Source organism: Mus pahari, chromosome 7 (genome assembly GCF_900095145.1).
Source record: "Mus pahari chromosome 7, PAHARI_EIJ_v1.1, whole genome shotgun sequence".
NCBI classification, from domain to species: domain Eukaryota; kingdom Metazoa; phylum Chordata; class Mammalia; order Rodentia; family Muridae; genus Mus; species Mus pahari.
The window spans coordinates 51,152,793-51,178,053 of NC_034596.1; the positions used below are offsets into that span (position 1 = coordinate 51,152,793).

The window sequence follows — 25,261 nt, forward strand, 5'->3', positions numbered from 1 at the left end:
AATGATGGGGAAGTAGCAGCGATAATGAGGATGGCTAACTTTCATAAACAGGTGTTTCATACAGAGTTCTGGAGGAACAGGCACCCGCGCCCTGCAGCAGGAGACCCTCCCACGGTTCTAGGAAATCCCACAACTCTGGCCACACTACCAGCCAGTTGCTGTCAAGGATCAAGACGACTCAAGTGAGGCTGGCAGAGCAGACGATGTGGAAGAACTCCAATAGCTCTGAGGTCTTTTTATTTCCATCTCTTCTAAGAGTACAGCACACTGTTCTTTGTTGTGGACGATGAACGGTTAAAGGGAACACACAAGGATGAAAGGGGCCTGTCTGCACTTCCAACCCCATCTCCCTCCCAAACTGTTCACAGTAATCATGTACGCTGGGCTTTGCTCTTCCCATAGAGTTGGCAGAATCTAGTGCTGAATTACCAGGAAGCTTTCTGTCCTCTGATTTACCTTCAAATTTCAATAACAGAAAAACAACCCAAACTACCTAGCAAATTTTATTCTCTGGATAATTAGGTTCCCCGAGTAAGAAGTAAACATAGTGCATAAATGTTGGGGTCATCTTCCACAAGAGAGCCATTGACTTAGCAATGACCTTCAGAAAGAACAGGTCGTAAACCAGGAAAATGGAGCATCCACCGTGGAACACCTAGACATCGATCACTAGGCACCAGCCCTTTCTAGAGGTGATAATGTCATTAGGTCGTCGTCACTGTCCAGTCTCTGGTTAACAACGTCTGGAAACGATTCAGACATTTCTCTTTCTTGCTGTGAGGGTTCGGAGGGTGCCCCTTCGTGGCGTGGCATCTGTCACCCACTTATTTCTTTGCGAACTTCCTCCTTTCAAATCAGGACGCATACATAAAGTGCGAATAAGAAGCAGTCCCGGGCTCAACAGCCGTATTCCCAAACCTATCCGTTAAACCGCTGGCCAGCTAGGATGCCGTCTGCAGGTATTTCTGGAGTTAGCAAATGAGTTCATCTGGCAAAGAGAGCGTCTGAAGGTCAATGCAGGCCCGGCAAGAAAACATGAAGTACCACAAACAAGGTGGGGAGCTGAATGAGGCGGGCAGTGGGGGATTATTGTACAAACTCTTTGGATCTTGACGCTTTAATATTTCCGGAACTGCTACTAAACGAATGCGGCCAGCGGATTGCACACCACAGTCAGTCTTTAGCAAGAGCAGATTCAGTTTTTCCTGGGTTGGAAACAGGAAAAACAAGTTAGGGAGTCAAATTTGATGAATTATGTCAGCCAACAAGTCTCTCTCTCTCTCTCTCTCTCTCTCTCTCTCTCTCTCTCTCTCTCTCTCTCTCACACACACACACACACACACACACACACACACAAAACAACATCCCATTTTATAGAGCTAATTGAGCTTCCCAACAGAACTTTGCAAAGCTGTCTGTCTTGGCATTTGATAGGTACAAAGGCCAAATAGGTAATGGGTTAGGTAAAGTTATGTCAATTTCTTTATGTAAACATACACTTTATTTATTTGGCAGTAGAAAGAATTGTACCTAGGACACGCCACGTGTTAGACAAGCGCTTCAACTCTGAGCTGTATCTCCAGTTCTCCCTGTAAGATTTCTTAGGAACTCAACTCAATATACTAATGTTCAGTTACTCGAAAGGATACAGAGGGCCAGGAATCTACCTTTTCATGAACCACCTTGGTAGGATTACTGTTTTTGTATGTTTTGGGGGAGGCAGGTCATTACAGAGGTCAGGCTGACTTCAAATTCATGATCCTCCTGCCCCACCCTAGAGTGCTGTTCTGCCATGCTGAGCTCAGAACTACCAGTATTGAGAAGCATGACTTAAACACTGGCTGCAGAAGGCAGGAACGACGTTGAATCTTTTCAGTTCGATAGCGTGAGAGCCCTGCTTCTACACTGAGCCACAATCCCATACCAACTTAAATGGACCATTGGAACTAGGATTCTTTATATTTTCTATCTAAATGCCAAATTCGTGAACAAAATTTTATGTTGCACATGACTGATTAACATTCACAATAAAAAATTAATTATTTCTAGCTACTACAAATCATCCCACAGTCAGTGGGCATCCCGAAGGAGAATGTCCCATTCATTTCCTTCTGATGGCTTCCAGAGCATGAAAGCCAAGGCTTTAGATATCATTATATCTGAAGCTAACTCACAACTGAGACGAAACAGTGTTATTACAAAAGATGTAAAACTAAAGTCGTAGAAAACGACCAGACACTTACTAGTTAAATTCCTGAATTTCTTTTTGGCTTCTGCCCTTTCTTCAGCATCGAAGTACCAGACAGTCATAGCGTACCTTTGGAAGAAAGGCATGTACTATTAGAGACCACCAAAAGCTTCAAACTCACTCTGTGAAGCTCATAATGCAATCATCTGTAAAACCCACTATTTTAATTTATAAGTACTTCCTTGGGTTCAATGCTGTGTAAACGTCCTATAACCCAGGTGTTCTGGGGACTGTCGGGTCCTGTTCTGAGCACTCGGAACTCAATGATGCTATCCCTAGAAACTTCTCTTAAGAGCTCGGGCTCCAGCGGCTGATTGGATGGGTAGGGACTCAATGGGGAAATGTAATCTGCACAGGAAGGACTGGAAGAGACTTGCCCTGCTAAGGATGGAGGCTTAAGATGATGGGAAGGGAAGAGGGAAAGGGAGGTAACATTTGAGAGAAGCTTTCACAAGTAGCTTCGTTCAGTCACGGAACCTTTCTAACTCTCAGCCTGCTTTCTTTAGTTTTAGGCATTGGTGCAAAGACTCAGTTCAGTACCGATACCTCTGGGATTTCCACTGTTCCTGTTACTCGCTTTATCCTATTCATGGGATTGGAGCTATCTCATGTTTGGGCTTTTAAATCTTTTACTTTTATAATTATTATTAGTCACAGTACTTTCCACGTCATTCCATCTCATCCCCCACTCCACCCCCAAGGGCTTCCAATCACTTTTGCTAATGTTTTCTCTATGAAGTTGGTCACAGTGGGGCTGGGAAGTAACTAGAGAATCCTGCCACAAAACAGGGCCCTATTATTGAACCCCATAAAACAAGCCACAGGTAGACGTCAGCAGCAGCAGAGGGACTAGAAGCCTGTTTATACAGAACATGCCACAGTGTGACCAATTCTGAAACTCTGGGGCTCAGATGAGGATCTCTGCAGGGCTATGCGGAAAGCTAAGCTTGGTAATGCTTAGCGCCATCCTTCCACACACAGCCTTTCCCACCTCAATGCCCTTCCCAGTATAAGCCCCACACTCCATATCACTCTGCTCTCTCGGCCTGGCCCACGTGCGGGAAGAGAAGGGAGAATTCAAGGCAGAAGAGGACATAAATACTTTTTTCAGCTTTCTATATTAAGATTAGACAATTTCTAAAATGTTCAGTGACTTTAAAACTCTGCTTATCCATGTGCTAAGGAAGGGAGGGAGGGAGGGAGGGAGGGAGGAAGGCAGAGAGATAGAGAAGGAGGGAAGGAGGGAAAAGGAAAAGAAAGAAAAAAAAAAGAAAGATGAAAGGTTTTAAGAACATTGAATTGTAGGTCTGGGGTCTACTCAGGTGACAGAATGCTTGCATTGTCTGCATAAAGCCCCAGCATCAGAAAAAAACTACATGCAATGGCACACGCCTGTGATCTCAACCCTCAGGAGGATCAGAGATTCAGGGTTATCCTCTGCAGCGTAGTGAGTTCCAGGCCATCCCAACACAAGCCCTTGTCTCAAGGATGGATGGGTGGATGGATGGATGGATGGATGGATAGATGGATGGATGGAACAAGCAAAACTATAACATCCAATTGTAATTTCAGGGATAACGCTAGCCCAGACAAACTTTAAGCTACGAAAGAGTGAAAAGGAAGGAAAGTCACAAAAAATTAGTCTTCCCTTTCCCAAGGTTCTTTCTTTGCTTGAACTGACTGTAATTTCACTCAAAGAAGCAGAACTTTTGACACATGGTAACCAGGGCTAGCTCAACCTTAGCTTGGCCTGTTCCCTGATGCTTTTGAGATTAGGTCTCACTTAGATCACATTGCCTTGAACTCTCCGTGCTCCAGTTTGATCCTGCAAGTGCTGGTATTACAGGAGTGTACCCCAAAGCACAGGCAACTCTAACTTTTTCTTCTAATGGTCAAGAAGGAAGGGACAGAAAGACAGGGGAGAGGGCTCTGAGGAACTGAGACTTCAGTATGCACAACTCACAGGATAGGAAGTTCATAGTTCCTTTAAATTGAAGTTAGATTTGTATGCTAGTGAATCCTAAAGAGGCTCCTTCAATTTCTACCACTCCACATAGGTTCGCCTATCAGTTTTGGGGGTGTACCCCAAGTTAAAGGACATTAGTTTTCAGGGATCTGGGGTTTGTATGCACCCTGGAAGTGGAACTGTGGCCCATCTCTTACCTGGTGGCATAGGAGGGCTGAACTTCATGTGGATTCCTGCGGTCTGACCAGAAGAACAAGAGTCTATCAAAAATGGGCTCCACATCTGCTACAAACGATTTCCCTTCCGGAAATATCCGCAGGACCCCTCCGTGTAACTGAAGACCAAGAAGAGCATCCGTTATTTCCTGGTCTCACGTGTGGTTGATCAGCAATGTGTTAGCTCTATACAGGAGAAATACTACCTGTACCTCACCTTTAAGTGGGTTTCATCTCATAAATATTTATTTCCCCCCACCCTCACACTTTGGAATCAGACTTAGCTATGGATAGCCATATTCAGCTTCATCTCAGCATCTGCCCACTCCCAAGGCTATGAAGGCCACAGACACAAAACAGAGGACAGCCGGAGAGCGCCACGCCAAACTGTCCACATCAACCTGCTTCAACTGGCCGAAAGCAAGCAGACAAATCCTGAGTAATTTCATAGTGCCACCAAATATTAAGTCTAAGCTTGCTTCCCATACAGCTGCTCCTGCAGTAACAATTTATAGCCGTCCTCTGAACTCTTCAAATGCCCTCTGACCCCATTGACTGGGCATTTCCGTGACCTCTCACACCATGCTATCTACATCTTTCTGGACATCTATCACTCTCTTCACCCGCCTTTTCTTTTTCACATGTATTATCAATCTACTTGTCCTACTGGAACAACTATCCTCTGGGTAGAAATCAGGCTTCACGCATTAAAGATTTAACACGACACAGTCTAACGCTGGCAGAAGAAACTCAAATCTCTGTTGATTTCATTCTTCCTGGTTCATCATTGTTGTCCCACTACCTCTGCTCACAATAGTATCTCAAAAGATACTTTTAAGCCCTAAAGGAACTGTTGCGGTCTTACTACCAAATAGAGAGGAGAGATCCAGTATCATATCCAAACAGCCGGAGTCTAGACGAACAAACAAATGGAGATGCAGAAAGTTCAAAAGCTAAATAAGCTTGCAGAGCTCTCCGACCTCACAGACTCCTAAATCATCCCTAACTCAGAGAACTTTACACGAACTCCACATCTCTACCATCTACCGTACAAACCGCTGCCGTTCACAAGCGACAACAAATGTCATCCCCATGGGACATATCGTCCTGAGATAGAGGACTTTGTGGGAAGTCTCTCTCGGGGACAGCTTTGATATCCCCACCACTCTGGTTTTTTTTTTTTGTGGAATCTCTTAGGGTTGCTGCTGGGAGGGAAAGGTATGCCTCATATGCTGAGCTGAGGGTCTCATCAACTCTGCATCCCAATGTTCAGTTACCTCCCTTCATTAACCCCTGACCACAGTCACCCTGCCCCCCCTGCATTAACTCTAGAGCCACCGATCTTAACCTTATCAACTCTGGCATTAATTCCGTAAGTGGCAGGAGGCCGGGCAGGGCATAAAACAGTGGACACCGGCTATTAGAAACGATAAGTCTCCTAAAGTTACTGGAAGGTTTTACCTAACTGGAAATGGCGTACTCTTTTGATCTGAACTCTCAGTACAACCCTATCTGCACCTTCTACAGCATCTATCTCCCTCCCCAAGCTCGCCCCACCCCACAACACACACACACACACACACACACACACACCATTCCACAGTACCTTGGCATCCCAATTCTTATTCAGGTAGTAGATACAGGTGATACAGCGGCCATCACCATTGGGGTTGTCCACATGGCGAACATAACCTGTTCCGTTTCCTGGATAGCAAGCCACCATTGCCTGTAGAGACATCCCAAAGATGCTGTTTTAAAAGAGCTTAGATAGTCTCCTCCTACAGCAGACATATAAAGTACATACATTTGGATTACGATCAGAACATAAAACTAACATGAGGTAATCTTTGGTATGACAGCATTAACAGGACTCAGTGCAGGGTAAGTGATTCAGTAATATTCCCACCTTCTAGAACATTGAGAACCTTCTAAAGAAACCCGTCTGTCTACATTATCAACAAGATGCTTGCCTTTCTTCAATATTCCTTTTTGGAAAAGCAGGATCCAGGCTCCCATCCAAGCCCTATGAGATCAGAATACAGAAATACAAGAGGCAGGCATAGTGGGCACATACGTGTAAATGCCTGTACTTGGAAGCTGGGGCAGCAAGCAGGAGGCCAGCCTGGCCTACATAGGGAGAGACCCTCTCTAAGAGGAAGGAAGAGAGCGTGCGGAAAGAGAAAGAATCTCTGTGCTTGGTTAGCAGCGCCCCTGAGTTGTGGAATCACACTTGTTTTCTTACAAAAACCATGTCTGATCCGAAAGGGAGTCAAGGTCAGACTTAAATAAAAGGCAAGAAGAGAGAAGGGTGGGTGGGAAGCTAGACCTTAATGCTCAACAAGAGTCACCATACACCACACAGGGAGATCTCTTTGAAGGAGAAAATAACCCTACATATATGATACCAGTGAACTTGTAGATGGTTCTTTGTTGAAACCAGATTAATGGCTTTCTTCTGCTTTGAAAGCAGACTTTCAGACATACGTGTGTGTGTGTGTGTGGGGGGGGGGTCTGGGTCGTACTACTCCTTGATAAATAGCAAGGTTACTTCACGAGTAAAAAGAGTGGTCCAGACCAGTCCCAAACTAAGCCGCTGACAGATCAGTGATTCCCAACAGAGCCTGAAAGCAGAGCTGGGCCTCACACACACTTGGTGCTAGCTGAGTCGTGGCCTGGCTTTGCAATGAACTGGGAGTTTACATCAGAGGATGCCCGTACTTTACATTCCTCGCAGCTAGCAACCCCTCAGCCTGCCTCAGGAAGAGCCACTGTGCTGTCACGTGTAGAGCCGAAGTTGCTCTGTTAGCCTGAACGTCTGTCTCCCCGAAAGTCGGATTCTGAAGTGACTGTAATAAGGATTTGACAAATTATGGTATTATCAAAGAGATGGTGGCTTGAAAGAGGGTGACTGCTGGCGTGGCTGGAGAGGAAGAGACAGATGAAGTTGCCTAGAGCATAGGGAATTACCTATTCCCGGAAGCTCCGCCAGAAGTGTAAGGGCCAACAATGAAAAGTAACTTAGCACCATTACTCCATGATTTCCCCCACCACCCCAGTCTCCCCTGCTGTGAGTCAGTGCTTTAGCTTTATATTTCCAAACAGCTCTGCTCCCAGAAAAGGTCAGTGGTCTGGATGCCTGCCATCTACCTCATCTGCAACCGTCTGTGATCCCCAGGCTCCTTCCTGTGATGAGGAGAACGGGCTATGCGGTTTAGATTGATTGCCGATTTGACAGGATGTAGGATCACCTTAGCGACAGATCTCTGGGCTTGTCTGAGATAGATTTTGTAGATTGGGTTAATTGAGGTGGAAAAGACCTGTCCTAACTAAAAGGGGAGAAAACGAGCTAGCTGGCCACCGGCATCTTTGTCCCTCTGCTTCCTGACTGTGGAATCACCCTGACTGAGCTGCTTTGAGCTGCACCACGACTTCCTGCCACAAGGCTCTCTGTGCCTTGGGACTTGAGCCAAAATCAAATCCTTCCTTCCTTCAGTTGCTTTTGTCGGGCGTTTCGGGTGTTTTGTTACAGCAACAAGCCAAGTAATTGACACAGCCCTCCAACGTCCAAAGAGAAGACTCGTTCTGGGCTCAGCACACCGTGGAGAAAGCAGTGTCTTGTAGAACATTAAGAAGCACACATGGGCTTTAGGATTCAGCTTGAATTAAAAGACAGGCAGGAAATACAGACCATTCCCACAAACACACCCTTCACTAACTGCTGCAGGTATAAGAGAGAATGCGCCGGCACAGTTCCTTGTGGGGTTAGTTAGCACTAGGACACCCCTCTAATTGTGGGCATACACGTTGTGAAGGGAAGGGAGAAAGAAAAATCATTTCTTCTGGCCAGAGTGCAAGTCACCCTCTCTCTGGCTCCAGAAGCCATGTGCACCACGTTTAAACAATGGGAGGAAACCACGGGCAGCTCAAAGGTCCCGCCGCAACCTTGCTGACCAACTGTACCACTGAGGTTTCTGGCTGAGTGCCACAGGAGATGGGTTTTGGCTTGGACACATTCCCAGCTGTCTGCTAGCCCTGGCCAGGATCTCCAACTGTGAAGCTAAGGATGCACTGATGGGCAAGCCTCAGTGTTGAGTCATCAGACCCATGCCAATTTGTACACGGGGCAGCAACAGACTCCGGAAACCGATGGGCTTATCAGATCTGTTATCTAAACCTCATCAAGTCTGTAGAGGAGCCAGAGTGCAGGTCCGAGGGAAATGCTGTAACACTTCATTGTTTTATGGGAACGAGGAAGGTATCTTATTATAGGGTTTTTTTTTTATTGGCAAAAACTTCCTGACTTGACCAATACTTGAAATCTACAGCAGTTTAATAGCACATCAGTGTCCCTATGGTCACTGTGCTCTGGTTCTAGTCCTGGGTTTGCAGATGGATCAGCATGTCCTCTGATTCAGCACGTTCTCTAACACATGATGCCCCGGTACTGGCCCCTGCACAAACCCCCACCCCCAGAGGCCTCTCCACAGCTCTGTAGCAACAGGAAATGAGAGGAATGAACCAGGTGTTCCCGAGCTGGCTCGACACCAGAGATATGTGCTTCAAGACACCTCCATGGTCACGTTCAGGCAAGAAGAAGTGCACACACGTAGAAGAACTATAGCAGAATCCAAGTATAAAATCTACTTTACAAAAAAATGCCACCAGGAGAAAAGAAAACCATGCATCTGTTAGGGGCTGTGGGAGAATTATAAAAAACAAACCAAAAAACCATGTTCAGAGATCAAGCCCAGGGTGGACACTCCAAGGCCTCAACTGGATGTTCTAAAGCAACCAGCCACAGGCAGAATAAGGAGACAGTTTTAAAACCAGTATCCATGGGGGCTGGAGAGATGGCTCAGTGGTTAGGAGCACTGACTGCTCTTCCAAAGGTCCTGAGTTCAAATCCCAGCAACCACATGGTGGCTCACAACCATCTGTAATGGGATCTGATGCCCTCTTCTGGTGTGTCTGGAGACAGCAACAATGTACTCACATATATAAAATAAATAAATAAATCTTAAAAAAAACCAACTTCAACTGTTCACTCAGCAATAATGATCATTCTCACTCAGTACTTCTCTATAGATCAAACTGCAGACTGGGGGTGGAGGCAAGCAGTAGAGTCACACCTAACATGCGCCACAGCGTAGGTCTGGCTCCTAGCCCCTCAAAAAGAAAGAAGTCATGCCATGTGAGGTTTTTTTTTTTGTTTTTTTTTTCGAGTCAGGGTTTCTCTGTATAGCCCTGGCTGTCCCTGGAGCTCACTCTGTAGACCAGGCTGGCCTTGAACTCAGAAATCCGCCTGCCTCTGCTTCCCGAGTGCTGGGATTAAAGGCGTGCGCCACCATGCCCAGCTGCCATGGGTTTTTATTTTTTATCACACAGACACACATGTTATACATTGCTCAGGACTTTGGAATCAGATTCCTTAGTATAACTTGATCTTTACAAATGCAAAGTTGCATGTTATGCAAATTTTTACTCAGCAAAAAAAATTTTTAAAAATGATAATTTTATTTATAAAAATTAACAACTGATATAAAGATATTGTTTAAGCCTGACACAGTATCTCACACCTGTTACTCAGTTCCTGAGGAGGCTGAAGCAGGAGCATCACAAATGTTATAGAGTAGCCTGTCCAACAAAAGGAGATACAGCAGAAAGCCAAACCGTGAGTAGTAGAACTTTAAAGATATCTGGCTGAACAGCCTTTAAAATTTGGTCTACTAACAAATTGGACCTCTTACTTACTAAACAAATATTAGCAACACCTTTTCAAGACTGTTTTTTAATTCTTCTTTTTTGGGAGGTGGATTTAATATTATTGCTTAATTATGTATGTCTCTATGGATGGGAAGGGACTGGTGCTGGTGGAGGCCAGGAAGTATTAGATCCCACTGAAACGGGCTGTGCAAGCCTATGTGAGCAGTGTGGCCTGGATGCTAGGGATCAAACGCAGGTCCTCTGCTAGATCACTACTCTTAGTCACTGAGCACCATCTCTGTGGCCCTGCCTGGGAGGGGAAGGAGGGGGAGGAGGGGGAGGGGAGGGGAAGAAACACCTTCTGTGCATAGCATAAATCCAGTGAGTGCAGCACAGCCTATGTACAGGGTTACCAGCACTTAAATCTCTTTGGACCTCAGCTAACTCATCTGTAAAAAATGGGTTTAAGCGAACCGAAATCCATGTAAACCTCATAGCACAAGATCTGGGATTGATATCATTGGCATCCAGAGCCACAGGGACCCTCCTTTCCTTCTTTCCCTCTCTACCCTAAAGCACAGCCACACAGAGAACTAGGCAAGTCAAGAGTCAGGAGAAAATCAGGGAGAACACACACACACACACACACACACACACACACACACACACACACACACACACCTTCATTAGCTTGGACAAAAGCCCAGTGGGAGAGTCACAGCGGGGATTTTGTGGCTTGAACCAGTCTCATTGGTATTCAGGCGGCCAGGGCTAGGTTGTTTTAGGGTCTGGGAGCAGAGGAATGGAAGTCAATACCTGTGGGGAAAGGGTTTGTGTACTTTAACTCACTCAATGAATGTGGACGGTGAGCAGGGCCCGCCACCCCTTGAACACTTAACGTGCTGCACTGGTGAAGGTACCCGCTTAGGCAGGGCCCATGAGGTAACACACAGAGGCAGGGGCAGGGCACAGAGGCCCACATGGCAAGCAACTAGAAAGGAAAATAAAAATCTCTGGATATCCAAATGCTCCCTGCAACGGTCCGACCACCAAGACCAGAGGGAACCGACAAAGTAGCAGAGTCACAGTCTTTGCAAGGTTTGTTCTTGAATGTGTTTTTAAAGTTAAAGACAACAGAAGCTGGCATGTCAAGTTACAGTACGTATTTGGCTCTGACAACGAGCAAAAGGACTCCAAATATCCTTTACAAACTAAATGCAGAGAGCCTGGGGCGCTGACTGGAACTGCGGCTTCAGCCCTCAGCCACCATCCTCCACCATCAGGGGTTGTGCTCTTCAAGGACCCCAAGACTAAGTTCCTAGAACATTAATGACTCGAGAGCAGTGGTTGACTCTGGGAAACATGCCTGCCACAAAGGAGAATTAAGAGATCAAATGTCATTTGTTGTCCTCTGACCTCAACGATGCACACCATGGCATGAATGTGCCCATACACATTTGTGTGTGCGAGAGCGCACACATGCACAAATTAATGTGAAGGCCTCTTCATAAAATGGCAACAGTTATGCAAAGTCTTTCCTGAGCTTAGGAAAATGTCACCAGCACGAAGTTCACAGTAGCCCCCAGCTGAGCCACCATATGTCTGGATGTGAGGGCAAAACCCACTCAAAATGTTTTAGAATTTTTTTAGAGGCTTCTTAAACTCTTTTTCTTATTATGGTATGTGTGTGTGTGTGTATGTGTGTGTGTGTGTGTGTGTGTGTGTGTGTAAGCATGTGTACACACACTCAGAGGTTGGAGGACTAAACTCAGGTGGTCAAGCACTTCTACCAGGTGAGCCATCTCATTGCCCAGCTTTAGAATTTTTACAAATTTATTTCAACCACTTACGGGGTAAAGAAAGGAGCTGTAGACAACTCTTAGAGAACAAAGGTGGGCGAGGGCTCAAACGACCACTGGTTATCTTAGCATCTTGCTTGTTGTCCCCATCAATGTGTCCCATGAAGCCCTCCCATTTCCTCCCTTCCAGTGCCTCTGGTTACAGACCAAGGTGACCGAAAGAGGGGAGAAAAGGGAGTGCGGTTTGGTGGGCAGCACCATGGCTGCATCCAGCTCCCTCACTTTCCTTCCCAAAGGAAGTGACAGAGTTCAGTGCATGTCAGGTTCACAGTCCTTTCAACCAACTCCAAATCCCTTGGGTTCCCTATTGGCCCAGTCTCACAAGGAAAACTCCCTCTGCCCTCCTCACATGCTACGCTCACACCAAAACCAACACCATTCCCTGAACCCATCCGCCCAGAGTACTGCTACACATTAACTCCACTGCCAGTGCCAGTGCAGCGTGGTGATGTGTGTGCCCTTCCACCTGAATTACACAACCAAGAAGGAACTTCGGGACTTCTGCAAATGGGTGTTACAAATGGCTGAGTTCCTTTGAAGTGGGTCTGCTTGCCCTTCCGGTTCTGGCAGAGGCACTGCACCTGGGAGAGCAGATTAACTCACCATCTTCACTTTCCAGCCACTCCTCTGGGAGAACTTGGCCCTAGCTTCCAGATCATACAAACGCCAGCAATTCTGCAGGAGATAACCTTCTATGACATTGTTCTGAGGTCTTGATGATAGAGCTAACAGGTACCGAGTACCAGTCTTTTGAGATCTTTATGGTAAAGAAATTGCTCCTGCTCCAAACTCTGAGAAGAAACACTCACAAGAGCACACAGACATCACCCCCCCACACACACACACACAACACATACACCCACAAGTTTGCAGAAAACGAGGGGAGACCACAAGACTGTAATACCTAATGGTATCTCGTCAAAATTCCACTATGGAGGGTCCCCACTTCGTGCATGAACTTCTGAGTGAGTCACTCTCCCCCCACCCCCACCCCCCAGGGCGTCCCTGAAACTCTCAGGAGATCAGGACTTTAAGGGACGATCGTCATTCCTTTCTCAGCTGTAGCTAATTCCTTGGCTTGAAGGGGATTCTTCTAAGTTCTGCAATTAGGCACAGTAAACAGGCCTGGCGACATCCACAGATCAGCGCAGGCTGCCTGGGTTTTGGGAAAGCAGCCCTTCCCGTGGAGGTCTGGCTTTGGGCCAGCAGGGAGATGACTGAGTGACAGGGCTACGTGCGCTTCGTGAGAGTGGCAGCCAGCCCACACCCGAGCACACCGCCAGGCAGCCAGAGGAGGGAACAGACTCTGGGGAGCCCTGGCTCCTCCCCCACCGCTCTCCAGTCACCAGAGAAAGGCTTTCGTCGGCCGCTGGCGGAGGCTTCCTCCTGGCAATTACAAAATCGGTCAGTCTAGCAGGCTGGAGGACGCTAAGACAAGTGGTTAACCATCTCCTTCCCAACGCTTGGGCCCGGATGCTGCTTATGGGCCTGGTGGTACTTCTACAGAACCTGTTTAATTGCCTGGTTACTGGGAGGGTGAGCAGAACTTGTCCGGACTCAAGGCTGTTCTCTCTGAGGGAGTCATTAACCCTGGTTATTATAAGGACCTAGAGGTTACCATGTGTCCCTGGAGAACAAATCCATTAGTCACCCTAAAGGCACCATGGGGCTGGGACTCACAGCATTTAACTTCCTTAACGTGAGAAACAAACTTAACAGAAAAAAAAAAAAAGTCAAATTTCACCTGTAGTGCTGCCCTAAAGACCATACAGAATACGGAAAGGCTGTGGCAGCTCTGAGTGGGTCTCTTTATGCTTTCATCTTAAATTAATCCCAAAGTATATGAAGGAATCCACAGTGATTTAAATGCAACCTGTAAGAAAAGACTTTATTAACAGATACAGCTGCCAATCAAAATGTCCTGGAAAAAAAAAAGGCCTTCCAGCAACACTGATGAGATAGGAGAATCCTACATTTGCACTTCAGCACTTAGGGAAAATACATCTGCCCCGTTAAAGACTCCACACACCAAAAGGCAGCGCAGTCAGAACTCAGGAAATGCAGCTCTCACGTGCAGTCAAGGCAAAAACACTTATGCTGCACTGACACTGTCCACGTCCCAGATAGTAATGGGTATGTCGCAAGTACCCATGAGCCCACCAGGAGGGTTCTCACCCTTGCAGCAGAAGAAATGGAGGCGCAGAGGAGTTAACCTGTCTCGGGGTCAGTCTGGCTGAAGACTGTGAGGCTGAAATCCAACGCTTAACAAGCAAGCCATCTAAGGGGCAAGATGAACTAGCTTGTCCCCGAGCTTCCTAGGGGATTTAAGGATCTTCGGTTCTATGACAACTCCAGGACCCACCTCAGATCCCAAAATACACGCTGACGACCTCCACGTAAAATGGTGGAGTGTTTGCATCGGGCCTACCCAAACCCTCCTGTCCCCTGTAAGCCATCCTCAGGTGACTTAGTCACCTTATAGCACGCTGTGCAAATAGCTGTCAAACCCTATGGCTTAGGAAGTGACAAAAAAAGACCTAGACATGTTCAGTGCAGAAACATCTTTTCCTAATATTCTCAATCCAGTTGAGACTGAATCTAAAGATTCAGAGGAGACAACTATAGTCATTTCACCATTTCCCACAGAAAGCAAGTCATGAGAGGCAACAACTAACCAAACAAACAAACAAAAAAAGAAAAAAAGAAAGAAAAATGAAGAAAGAAAGAAAGAAAGAAAGAAAGAATAAAAGAAAGGAAGGAAGGAAGGAAGGAAGGAAGGAAGGAAGGAAGGAAGGAAGGAAAAAGAAAACCCTACAAAAACCGAGAAATGAGTGTGCTTGAAGTTATGTATGGATTATAAGCCGAGGGCCGAGCCAGAGGTAAAGGAAATCGCCTAAATCTCGTGGCAAAGCAGCGCTGGTCCAGCCGTTGTCTTGGCCTGTGTTACCATACAGCAGAGACAACCCCAACCCTACCATCAGGTTGTGGCTGCCCCTCAGCCTCTGCACCAGCCCCACCCAGGCCCCTGGGCTTTTTCTCCCCTCTCCTTTCCTGATGACCCAGTCCCCATGTTAGCCCAGGGCCAGTCTACAGCCAGCTATGCTGTCCTTACGAGGTCTGGGATATTGGGGGCTTCTTTCTACCGCCATCCTTCATAGCGCACGTCAACACAAGCTATGGTTCCCAAACTGGCTTCAAAGTCAGCTGATAAATGGACAATTCAGAAAAAAAATTTCTTTCTTTCTTTCCTTCCTTTTTTTTTTTTTTTTTTTTTGAGGAAACATAAAAGTTCATTTCTCCCTGGAACGAAAACGAGACGCACCAAGTGAAAGCATCCCAGGGAAGGGATCCCCTGCTAGGGCATAAAGCTAGTTCAGGAGCCATCTGAACTCTGCTACTAGCACATTAATTAGGATTCACCAGACGCAGAACTTCTACAGTCACGTTAATTAGAATTCATTGGATGCAGACTGCAGGCTTAAAGGAGAGAGGACACCCAGAAGATCTTTAATGGGGGAGGGGGAGGGGGGCTTCTCAGAGACAGAAAGAGAGCGACAGAGAGAGACAGAGAGACAGAGAGACAGAGACAGAGAGATGCCTCAAGGGTTTTGAGGAATGTACAGGGAACTAGAAAGAAGAATGCCTGGGCCCAAGTCAAGCAGTTAATTCAGTTGTCCAGAAGCTCCTCAGCCACACTACGGCCCCATCTGACAAGTGGAGGGAACAGCCAGGTATGAGCCCACACACTTGTAATCCTAGCATTTAGCAGCAGAAGCCTGAGGTCCATGGCCACAAGTTCAAGGTCAATCTGGGCTTCCTAGTTAGACCTATCTTAAAAAACAACAAACCCCACAAACAAATGTGAGAACTGAGAGTCAGAGGGAAGCACTGGATATTACGAAGCTAAATAGGTGAGCTAGTGTTCCACGCAACACTTTTTCCAAAATACCAGGGAAAGTGTTATCTGAAATAAGTGCTATTCTTTCTAGATAGGCCAGGAATGAAAGTGCCTTCCTTCAACTCCAAGCTAAAGGGTGTGGTGGGTCAAGCCTGTCATCTTAGCCCTTGGGAAGTGGAGGGGATCCACGGTATGAGGACAGCCTCCCTAGCTCATAGTGCGTTCAAGGCAGCCTAGGCAACCAGACTGTCTCCAAACAAACAAAACACAACAAACCAAGCCATAAAGGAAGAATTCTAAGTTCTTCTGGATTAGCAAATATACCTTCCAACCCCCAACTGGATCAAAATGAGGACATCCATACCTAAGCAGGAGGAAGCAAAATGGCAGCCACACCCTGATTGCCACTGAATCACGCCTTCGATTCCAGTCAACAGATTTCAGGGCAGAGAGTCCCAAACTTTGGCTTTCTCACGCCCTTTATAGCTAGGCATCTTTATTCTGAAGGGCTAGGGATTCTGGACTCCTAAGTATTATCCATAGTTGATATATATATATATATATATATATATATATATATATATAAAATTTTTCGGAGGCTTGGTGATTTGGAAGGCACTGTCTTCAGATTTGCAATCACCAACATGACCATGAATCTTTTTTGTTCCTTTCTCCTAATCCATGGTCGTCACAATTTACTTTCCCTTTGACTTACAAAAAAGGAGGGAATCTGTTCCAAGCTTCCTTCCAACTAAAGTCTGAAATGTGAAGTTTATTGGCACAAATAATAGAAAAACCATAGACGTGTATGGCATGGTTGCTCCCCCAAAATCTCACAAGTAAATTAAAAAATGCTGTTCCCTATTAGCTTTAGTAACAAATAAATAAGCTTGGGCTTGATCAACCGAACTCTTGCTAACAGAGGAACTGGGAAAAGACCCACACTCTTCCTCATGAACTTCCCATCATGATGCAAACTCCTTTGTCTCCTAGCAAATCATATATGCTTTAAAATAATTACATACATACACACACACACACACAGAGAGAGAGAGAGAGAGAGAGAGAGAGAGAGAGAGAGAGAGTCACTGAATTCAAAATTCCTTTCAAAGATGACAGGAAGCCAGCCAATCTTGAGGAACTGTATAACACGAAGCAGAGTGGTCTCTGAATTCAGGAACTTCTAAATTGAAGGGAGGCAGAACGAGTAACCAAATCAACGTCCTGGGGCCATCGAGGCAGTAGACAGAGGACAGACTTCCCAAGACAGGCATTACGCAGCCTGGGAGCGACAGAGTAGAAGACAATGCAGAGGCAAGTTGGCTGTGCCTAGCAAGTCTCTTTCTAGCATTTCAGGGTATAGGAATGAAGGTAGTTGGGGAAGATTAAGGGTAAAAGGGCCAGGAGGTCAGACAGAAAAGGCCTCTAGGATTCAGCAGAGGCTCAAAGGGTTATTACAGTGGACAATGGGAAGGGAACAGCACTGGTTATTATCCTGCTTTTAAGAATAGGAACTCCATAACTAGTGGGGGGCCTGCACACCAGATTCTCTCAAAGGGAGAGAGATTAACGGAGAAAGAAGGTGAGACGCAGAGGCAGCCGCTCTTCTTCCTTAAGGATGTCTACTGAAGACAGAAATTTCTAGTTGAAAAGAAAACCAGGAAAACATGTGGTTCCACAGTGAAGCTGTGAACTACATATAACAAGCAACATGGGCCCAATTCTGACCAACGACCCTGTGTGTCCCTGGCTAAGTGGTGAAGACAGGGTTTGATGGTCCATTCAAATCACTCAAACTAACCCGCGAAACAAGACGAGTTATGAAAAAAGTTGGGTTTTGTTTGCTTTTTAAAAAAAAAGACAAATTGGCAAGAGGAGGGACCAGTTTTGCATACAGTCCCTGAGGATGGGGTGAGCTGGCTAGAGAGAGGCGCTTTATCGTTCATCCGGTGAATACCAGAGGCAAGCTCAGGACAACAGGCAAAGGACACCTCCAAACAGCCTCACAGCTTCACAGTCTCCTATTGAAGTCAAAACCGGGTTTCGCTGGCACTTGGAACTGAGTTTCCCATTTTGTCTTCTGACTGGCAAACGATCCAGACTACGATCACATCCTTCAACTATACGGACTTGGAGGTTATTTTGGTTTTGAAAGGCAAAAATAATTAACATGAGACGCATGTGTTATTTTAGTTATTTTTCCGGTTGATGTGACCAAATACCTAACAAGAAGCATCTTAAGATAGGAAAGGTTTGTTTTGGGTTAGAATTTGAGGGAATTCCTGGCCAGGGAAGGCGTAAAGGCAGGAGTGGTGAGCTGCTGCTCAATTGCCTACAGCCAGGAAGCTGAGAGTGCGTAGACTATGAAGGCTTCCAAACCGTAAGACCCTCCTCTAGTGACCCACTTCCTCCAGCAAGGCTCCACTTTCTAAAGGTTCTACAACTTTACAAAACAGTGCCAACTCGGGAGTAAGTGGTCAAACACCTAAACTTATGGAGGGGGTAATTTACACCAAAGCGACCACACATATTTACTCTAAAACTTGGGCAACATTATCGATGTGGCTTCTAAAGAATCAAAAATTGGCTTGCCTTAATAAAGATGCATCAATACTGTTCTGAGCATGGGGAACACTGGGCAAGGGGCCAAATAAACCCCAATTCAAAACCTGAGGGGCTACATTTTACAGTGTAGAGCAGGAGTCGGTAAGGCTGAGATGGGCAAGGGGTAAGAGATGCACAGTTCACCAAAACCATGGGCAGAAACTCATCCACAGATGAGTATCACAAGAGGAGGCCTACTGAAGCGAGTGCTATTCTGGGTGAAGGCAGAAATAACCGAGAGAAAAGGGTACAAGTCCTATGTATAATTAACCAAGCTCACTAATCTTACTTGGCAAACACCCACAGAGCTACAAATCCAAGCCAAATCAATGGTTCCTGGCCATCTGCCAAAGTTGAATTCTTTAGTCTGGCATCATAAAATGATCTGTCTGTTGTATTTACAACTCCAGTACCTCTGGATTCAGCCACCCACTGGGCACCCTGGCAGATTCCCAGCAGAAAACATCAGAACTATCATTACTGTCAGAACATGTGCATTTGACAAACACCGGAGGAAAGTGTCAGGTATCTAGAAACATTAGTTAACAGCCACAAAGTACTGCTACAGAGGAAGCGTCAATTCTGTGGCTAAAATAACTTTAAAAAACAAAAAGGAATAGCCTTGTCCACTGTATGAACTTGTTCACTACTCTTTGGTCTTCAATAGGCTCGAGTCAAACGTTCTTTGTTTACCCAGCATCAGAGAATTCAGCCAAAAGTAGAGATGCTGAGCAGACCAAAGACCCAGGGGAGCAGCCTTCTGAGCCTTGTCCTGAAGGACACACCATACTGTGGCGTTTGAAGGTGCTCGCCAGGCAGTGCTGTTCAGTGAAAGTCTTCAAGTTTCAGCATATTGTCTCCCATATAAGGTGTGCTCCCATATAAGGTGTGCTCCCAGGATACCGTCCTAGGATGCAAAGCTATTTTTATTATTAGGAAAAACTAGTTTTCCTAGCCAGAGTCAGGAGTCAGGAGAGGATTTACCAAATTTGTGTTAAGCTGTCAGAAAGAGAAATGGTTCCCTGACATCCAACAGCCCTTTATAGAGATAGGCAAATAAGCAACACAAAGGTGATTAGCATTTTTCAGTCTGAAACATATTTAAAAATCTCAAATAAAATACTGAATTCACATAGCAGAGTTCACCAGCCAGTCCCGGGCCACATGACCCGTGACCAGCTGACCCAGCCCTAGCCTTTGAAGCACCTGTTCCCACAAGCCCTACCATGAAATCTCCCTCATCAAGAGGATTCCTCTTACCGAGGCTGTGTTCTATAAATGATGTCCTCAGACAGTTTAAGATTTTGACCACAGAGACAGTGCGAATCTCTGCTCTCTCAGGATCACACCTTGTCATGGGCTCCAGCAACCGTATTTGCGACATACGGTTCTCTATGCTTGCCACCACCCCAACCAAGACTCCTAGTTCCCCAGAGCTAAGATGCAGGCAGTGAGTGCAGCTTTCTCCAGGGCAGTGGAAGCTGGGATTCTGGGCTGGTGGTTCAAGCTTCAAGCCATCTTACCTAAGAGCTGAAGCTGTCGGCTTAAGGCATCACCATGAGCCATGCGTGTGTGGAGCAGCAGGAAAGTCTGGGTTGGAAGGACGAAGGGGAAGAAATGCAGAACAGAAACGGAGGAAAAGAGAAAGGTCTTAAGACTCACAGCACTTGTGTCCTGAGAGAAATCAGATCAGCAGGGTACATCTTCCCATTTTTGCTTAGAGCCGTTTCCAACCAGCGTAAGTTCCATTAAGTAACAAACATTCTTCACACCACCAGAAGGGCAGGCCAAACAGCTGCTCCACAAGGGGAAAGCAAGCCAACATCCCCCCACCCCACCCCCAGGCTACACTCTCTCTTGTTCATTAGCCTCCTGTTGTTCAGTCCTCTGTATTGTCACCAGGAAAGGACTGACCTGTCTGCTCACAATACAACCTTTTTACCACCCTGCCCACAGATACCCTGGTCAGGGTCCTAACAACCAGTTTAGCAATGCTTGCTTAAAACCAACACTGGGAGAACTAACCCAGCACTTCACTTGCACTTCAGATGCACTCAAGTGACCCACTTCCACAGTGTGTGATGTGTGTCTCATGGCTTGAGACACAGTTAACGAGGAACTAGACTAGCCCACAGCTCACATGTATTCCTGAGTGTAAGCTGGCTCACAGGAGACCTGCACCGAAACTCAGAGACACACATGCACATTTGGGGTGCTAAATAGGAAGGCCTGGAGTGACGAACACACTCAAGTCAGACAAATTTGAGGAAGAATCTCAAAACTTACCTGGAGCTTTTAAACAAAGACAAAGACTGGAAATTCTAGGAATTTTACATGTATTGTTAGAGAGCTCTTTTTCCTAAAGCTTTTGAATTATTATTTTACACTTGATAGGACCCCAAGAGACTTAACTTATCTAAGGCTACAAGGCTTAGTAAGGCCAATCCTCTCTGGCCCCTGACTGCAAGAGACTTTGGGTCTATTATTTAAGTGCTTGGTTCCTTTTGGGTCGAGGTTCAGAGACGGAAGTAAAATAAGTACTGTGCCGAGCAGAGCACCAGGCAGCGCAAACTGCTCAGTAAACGGTATTTATTATTGTTAGCGTTCCCAACTCTGAGTCTACAGTGAATGCTTCAGGCAAAGGGACATTCGGTTCTATAAATTACACGTCCTCTGGAAAACAGCCATTTGCAAGCTCTAGGCAGCCAAAGAAAAAGGAGCAAATTATAAGCAGTATTTATCTTGGATATGGTCTAGATCTCCAGGAGGGAGTAGGAACAGACAACCATTGCTAGTTGGAAAGTAATGACCGCACTTGAGGGTAGGGGGCGCCATGATACTCCTCGGGACCTCAGAGAGACTCCAAACCCCATTTTGCTATAACAGAGGCAAAGCAGACAATTTCTAACACACACACACACACACACACATATGTTACACATACACACACATATATATGAATGACAGGGACAGGAATACTAAGAGTGTCCCACCGTCTAGGTACAGTAAATATTCTTGTTTATTCCCAATACCTTTGCAATATTATTCAATGACCTTGACATTATTATTCAATGACCTTGACAAGTCCAATTTAAAGGGGAAAAAATGCAATGAGGGTGTATGCATCTATAAGTACAATGCATAGGAATGTAAAGTATATTTAAAAAAACAACAACAACCGTCTAAACTAAATGTACAAACTGGCAGTTGCTAAAAAAACCTGGTGGGCTCATGCTAGCCTGCCTACGTGTGTGTATTGCTTGAAATTCCCTCGATCAAAAGTTATAAATAAGTTGAAAATCAGTACAAGTTCTCTCCATGAAGAGAACAGTTTTCCCCTGGAACCAGAAGCAGGAAATTAGGTCTATCTATATCAGTACTGTGGGAAGCAGTACAAAATGAAGGACATGGAGGGAGGAAAGGCACGTAAGAAAGAAAACAGGCCAAGTGAAAGGAAGCCAGGGTAACCCTATAGACAGGATGTGACTTGACAATGGATCACCAGCAAACTCCAAGTAAGGGACCCGAGGCCACAGGCGTCCTGACAGAGGTAAATCAAAGTTACACACACACACACACACACACACACACACACACACACACACACACACACACAATCTATCATAATAGTTTGTTGAAACTTGTTTTTTTGTTTTATTTTGGTTTGTTGTTGTTGTTTTGGTTCTAATTAGCCAGGGAAGAGTCCAATCTAGGGATGGACTTTGTAAAGGGGTGTGAAGGAGAGCTTTGTGCCAGGAACAGTCGAGACAGCCAGAATCTGGATAAGGAAAGATGGCTCTTCCGTGGGCAAGACTTTCTCGTTTCAATGCGCAGTCACCTTCTCGCACAGTTCACTGAAAAGTTACTTGGTCCACCCCGGGGTCTACAGAGCCTGTCTGCCTCTCCCTTGTCACTTTTTTCATCCCCTTTGAATTAAGTTCTAGCTCGGGGATCCTCTGCCATCCACTAAGTCAAAGCTAAATAATAAACTATGTTAGTGACCTGACGCATCTTTAGTTCTAATCTCCCCGAGAGGGGACAACTTTACTCCCAAACCACTGAGGGGAAATTCTTTAACAGCTAAGCTTGGAAGAAACTTTACAGAACTGATAAGGTGTCATTTGGCCTTTCAGATTAAAGCTACAAGTGCCTCCCAGTACAGAGGCTAAACCCAGGGCTATCAGCAAGGTTATTTAGTGTAGACACACCCCTGATGAAAACACAGATGATCCAGTCTACCACCAGACTGACAGAAGAAAAAAACAAAAACAAAAAACAAAAAACCCTCTATCATCCATCATTCTCTAACAGAATTCAGGTAACTAACTACTCCCAAATCAAACTAACATTCAAAAATCAACAGGTCCTCTAAGATTTACTATGGATCCATTCCTAAGGTCAAACAGTCCCTTCACATCCTCCTAGCCTGACAGCAGCCTGCAGCTCCCAACTCTCCTCACCCATCTCGACCCTTCACTTCCAGACGTTTCCAGCTGACCACTTGCTTTTTATAAGGGTGCTCTTTCCAGCTTTGGGGACAAACAAGACTACAGTAGCTTATCCCAAGGCTGAACCTACACTGAGAAACTTTACAAGTATTACTAAGAGCAGCACATGGGTCGGTGCTCACAGTTCCTCGGCTGCTAGCATGCTCTACCTTGCTGGACTTCAGAAGTTTTCATGACTCTGAGAGTCCCTTGTCCCGCAGCAACACAGCGGCAATTAGCTCTGAATTGCTCCTGGAGAGAGAGTTTGACTATCCTTATAGGAAGAAACGGCCAGGAGCAAGATGAACCCAAAGTGATGTTACTCGGACCTTCTCAGCTCCCATTGGCCTACCGGCCTGCCAATCTACCTGTAAACTTCCCCCCCCCCAAGATAAATCATCACTACCCACTGCCCCCATTACCCCCCATGAGAACAAAAACAAGGTTTCTACCCAGAGGTACCTCACCACTCTCTTCATGGACCTTATCAGGTTGTTTAAGTGGACTTTGCCATGAGTTTATAAGAAAAGAAAGGCGATGGTGTGGAGCTCAGCACTTGCGCTGAGGGGTCCAAGAGAATTCTGAGCCCCAGGGCTGCACGCAGGAGTGGAGGACTTAACCTTTCCATATCAAGCTCTTCCCTCCCACCCTACCTATCTCTACAAGCCCACTAACACAAGGCAAAAATTAGACTTGCCTCTAGTAAAGAGTGCCTCTGGCTACTGTGAAGGGCAGTACCGGGTGGGGTGACTTTAAATCAGGCACTTCGGATCATGCGTGTCGCAGTGTTTCCAATATCTTTTCCCTCCACCAGCCAGTTGTCTTTGCGGTCAGCACCAAAACCAGAGCAATTCTTTCAGAGTCAGCAGAAGGTCATCATCACGAGACACCTGAGCCCCTTAATGTGGACTTTTGCTTAAGGGGTTAGGCCAGGAGGTGGAGGGGACGCAAATAGGGCAGATAAGGCAAGCTGACTTCTTGGTTAAAAACCAAAGTTCGCTGCAGCCCAGGGAAGGCGACACAACACTCCGAACGAAGGCTTCCCGTCCCCTGCAGCGCAGCTGTGGCTGGGCACCCGCACGCATCCTACCTTGGACCGCTCCTTGACATAGTATTTGCCCAGCCGGCTCCCGCAGTACAGGACCAGCCTGTCGATAAGGGACAGGAGGAAGTTGATGGCCTCGCAGCCCTCCTCGTTGCCCCCGATCCACGTGATCTGGTCGCCTCGCAGGTGCCGCTTGGAGACGCCGGCGCGCGGCCCCGCCAGCTGGCCATCACGCAGGGCCCCGTTGTAGTGCAGCTGCTTGACTCGCTCCAGCACGCAGTCGCCCACCACCTCGCCTAGGAAGTTGTCCAGGTAGCAGAAGCCGACCTCGTGCAGACAGGGCACGATGTACTCCAGGGCGATCTTCTCCAGATCCAGCCTCATGATGTGTCCCAGAGGCATCTCGCCCACAGAGCCGAGGCCGGGGACCCCCAGGGTGCACGCACCCAGGGCTTGCCCAGCGCGAGCGCACAGCAGAGATGCGGAGAGCCGGGCCGGGGACTCTCCCACCTGCGGCGGCCACGGTCCCCGAGCCACTTTAGCTCCAGAGGCGGGGAAAGTTGCTCGAAACTCTGAAGAGAAGGGAGCCGGGTTCTGAGACCGGCGGGAGCAGAGTAGAGCTCCGCCACCCAGCGCCGGACTGGCCCAGTGAGAAGTCGGAGGGCCCCTTTTGGAGATGCAGAGCCACCGGCACGGCGGCTGCGACTTGGGGAGGAACGAAAGGAAGCCCCGCCTTGACCCCAACGTCATGGTCCCGCCCCCGGGACTGCCCTCCTCTGGGCTCTTCCTCTCGGACTGGTGCTGCCAAGCATCTGGGCGCGCTCCACGCTAACTAACCTGTGTGTGACCCAAGAACCGGCTGGAGGTTTTTTTTTTGTTTGTTTGTTTGTTTGTTTTTTAATGATCTCGATTTGCATATTGATTTGCGTTAAATTCCCTAACAAACTTGAAAACCTGGATCTCAGGTCTGAGATGCACATGAACAGTTTATTGCCACTTTCTGGGCTCTATCTGGTGTCTTTCCTTCCTCTCCTTTCCTCTTCTGCTTGATTCCAATCTGGCGGTTCCAACCCTTGTGAGAGAGTGAGGAGAATTTAGTTTTAACCAAAACTGACTGATGCATTAACAAACATTCCCCTTGACCTCCCCCCCACCCCGTGTGCCAGGCTGGTGTGTATCCCGGAGGGAGTGGAGGACAGAGAGAGAGAGAGGGAGGTACCGCGGGAAGGGAGAGCA

The 25,261-nt window shown here is 46.6% G+C and overlaps 1 protein-coding gene across 1 annotated transcript; it reads right to left on the minus strand.

Moving 5' to 3' along the window:
* Nucleotides 1-220: 220 nt before the first annotated feature.
* On the minus strand, nucleotides 221-24,775 carry Egln3 (egl-9 family hypoxia inducible factor 3). Its single transcript, XM_021202100.1, has 5 exons — nucleotides 24,071-24,775; nucleotides 6,036-6,155; nucleotides 4,412-4,548; nucleotides 2,244-2,317; nucleotides 221-1,205 (listed from the first exon to the last, which is right to left on the minus strand). Exons 1-5 carry the CDS (start codon nucleotides 24,773-24,775, stop codon nucleotides 1,174-1,176), a joined length of 1,068 nt encoding a protein of 355 aa, XP_021057759.1. The 3' UTR covers nucleotides 221-1,173.
* Between the last annotated feature and the right edge of the window lie 486 nt (nucleotides 24,776-25,261).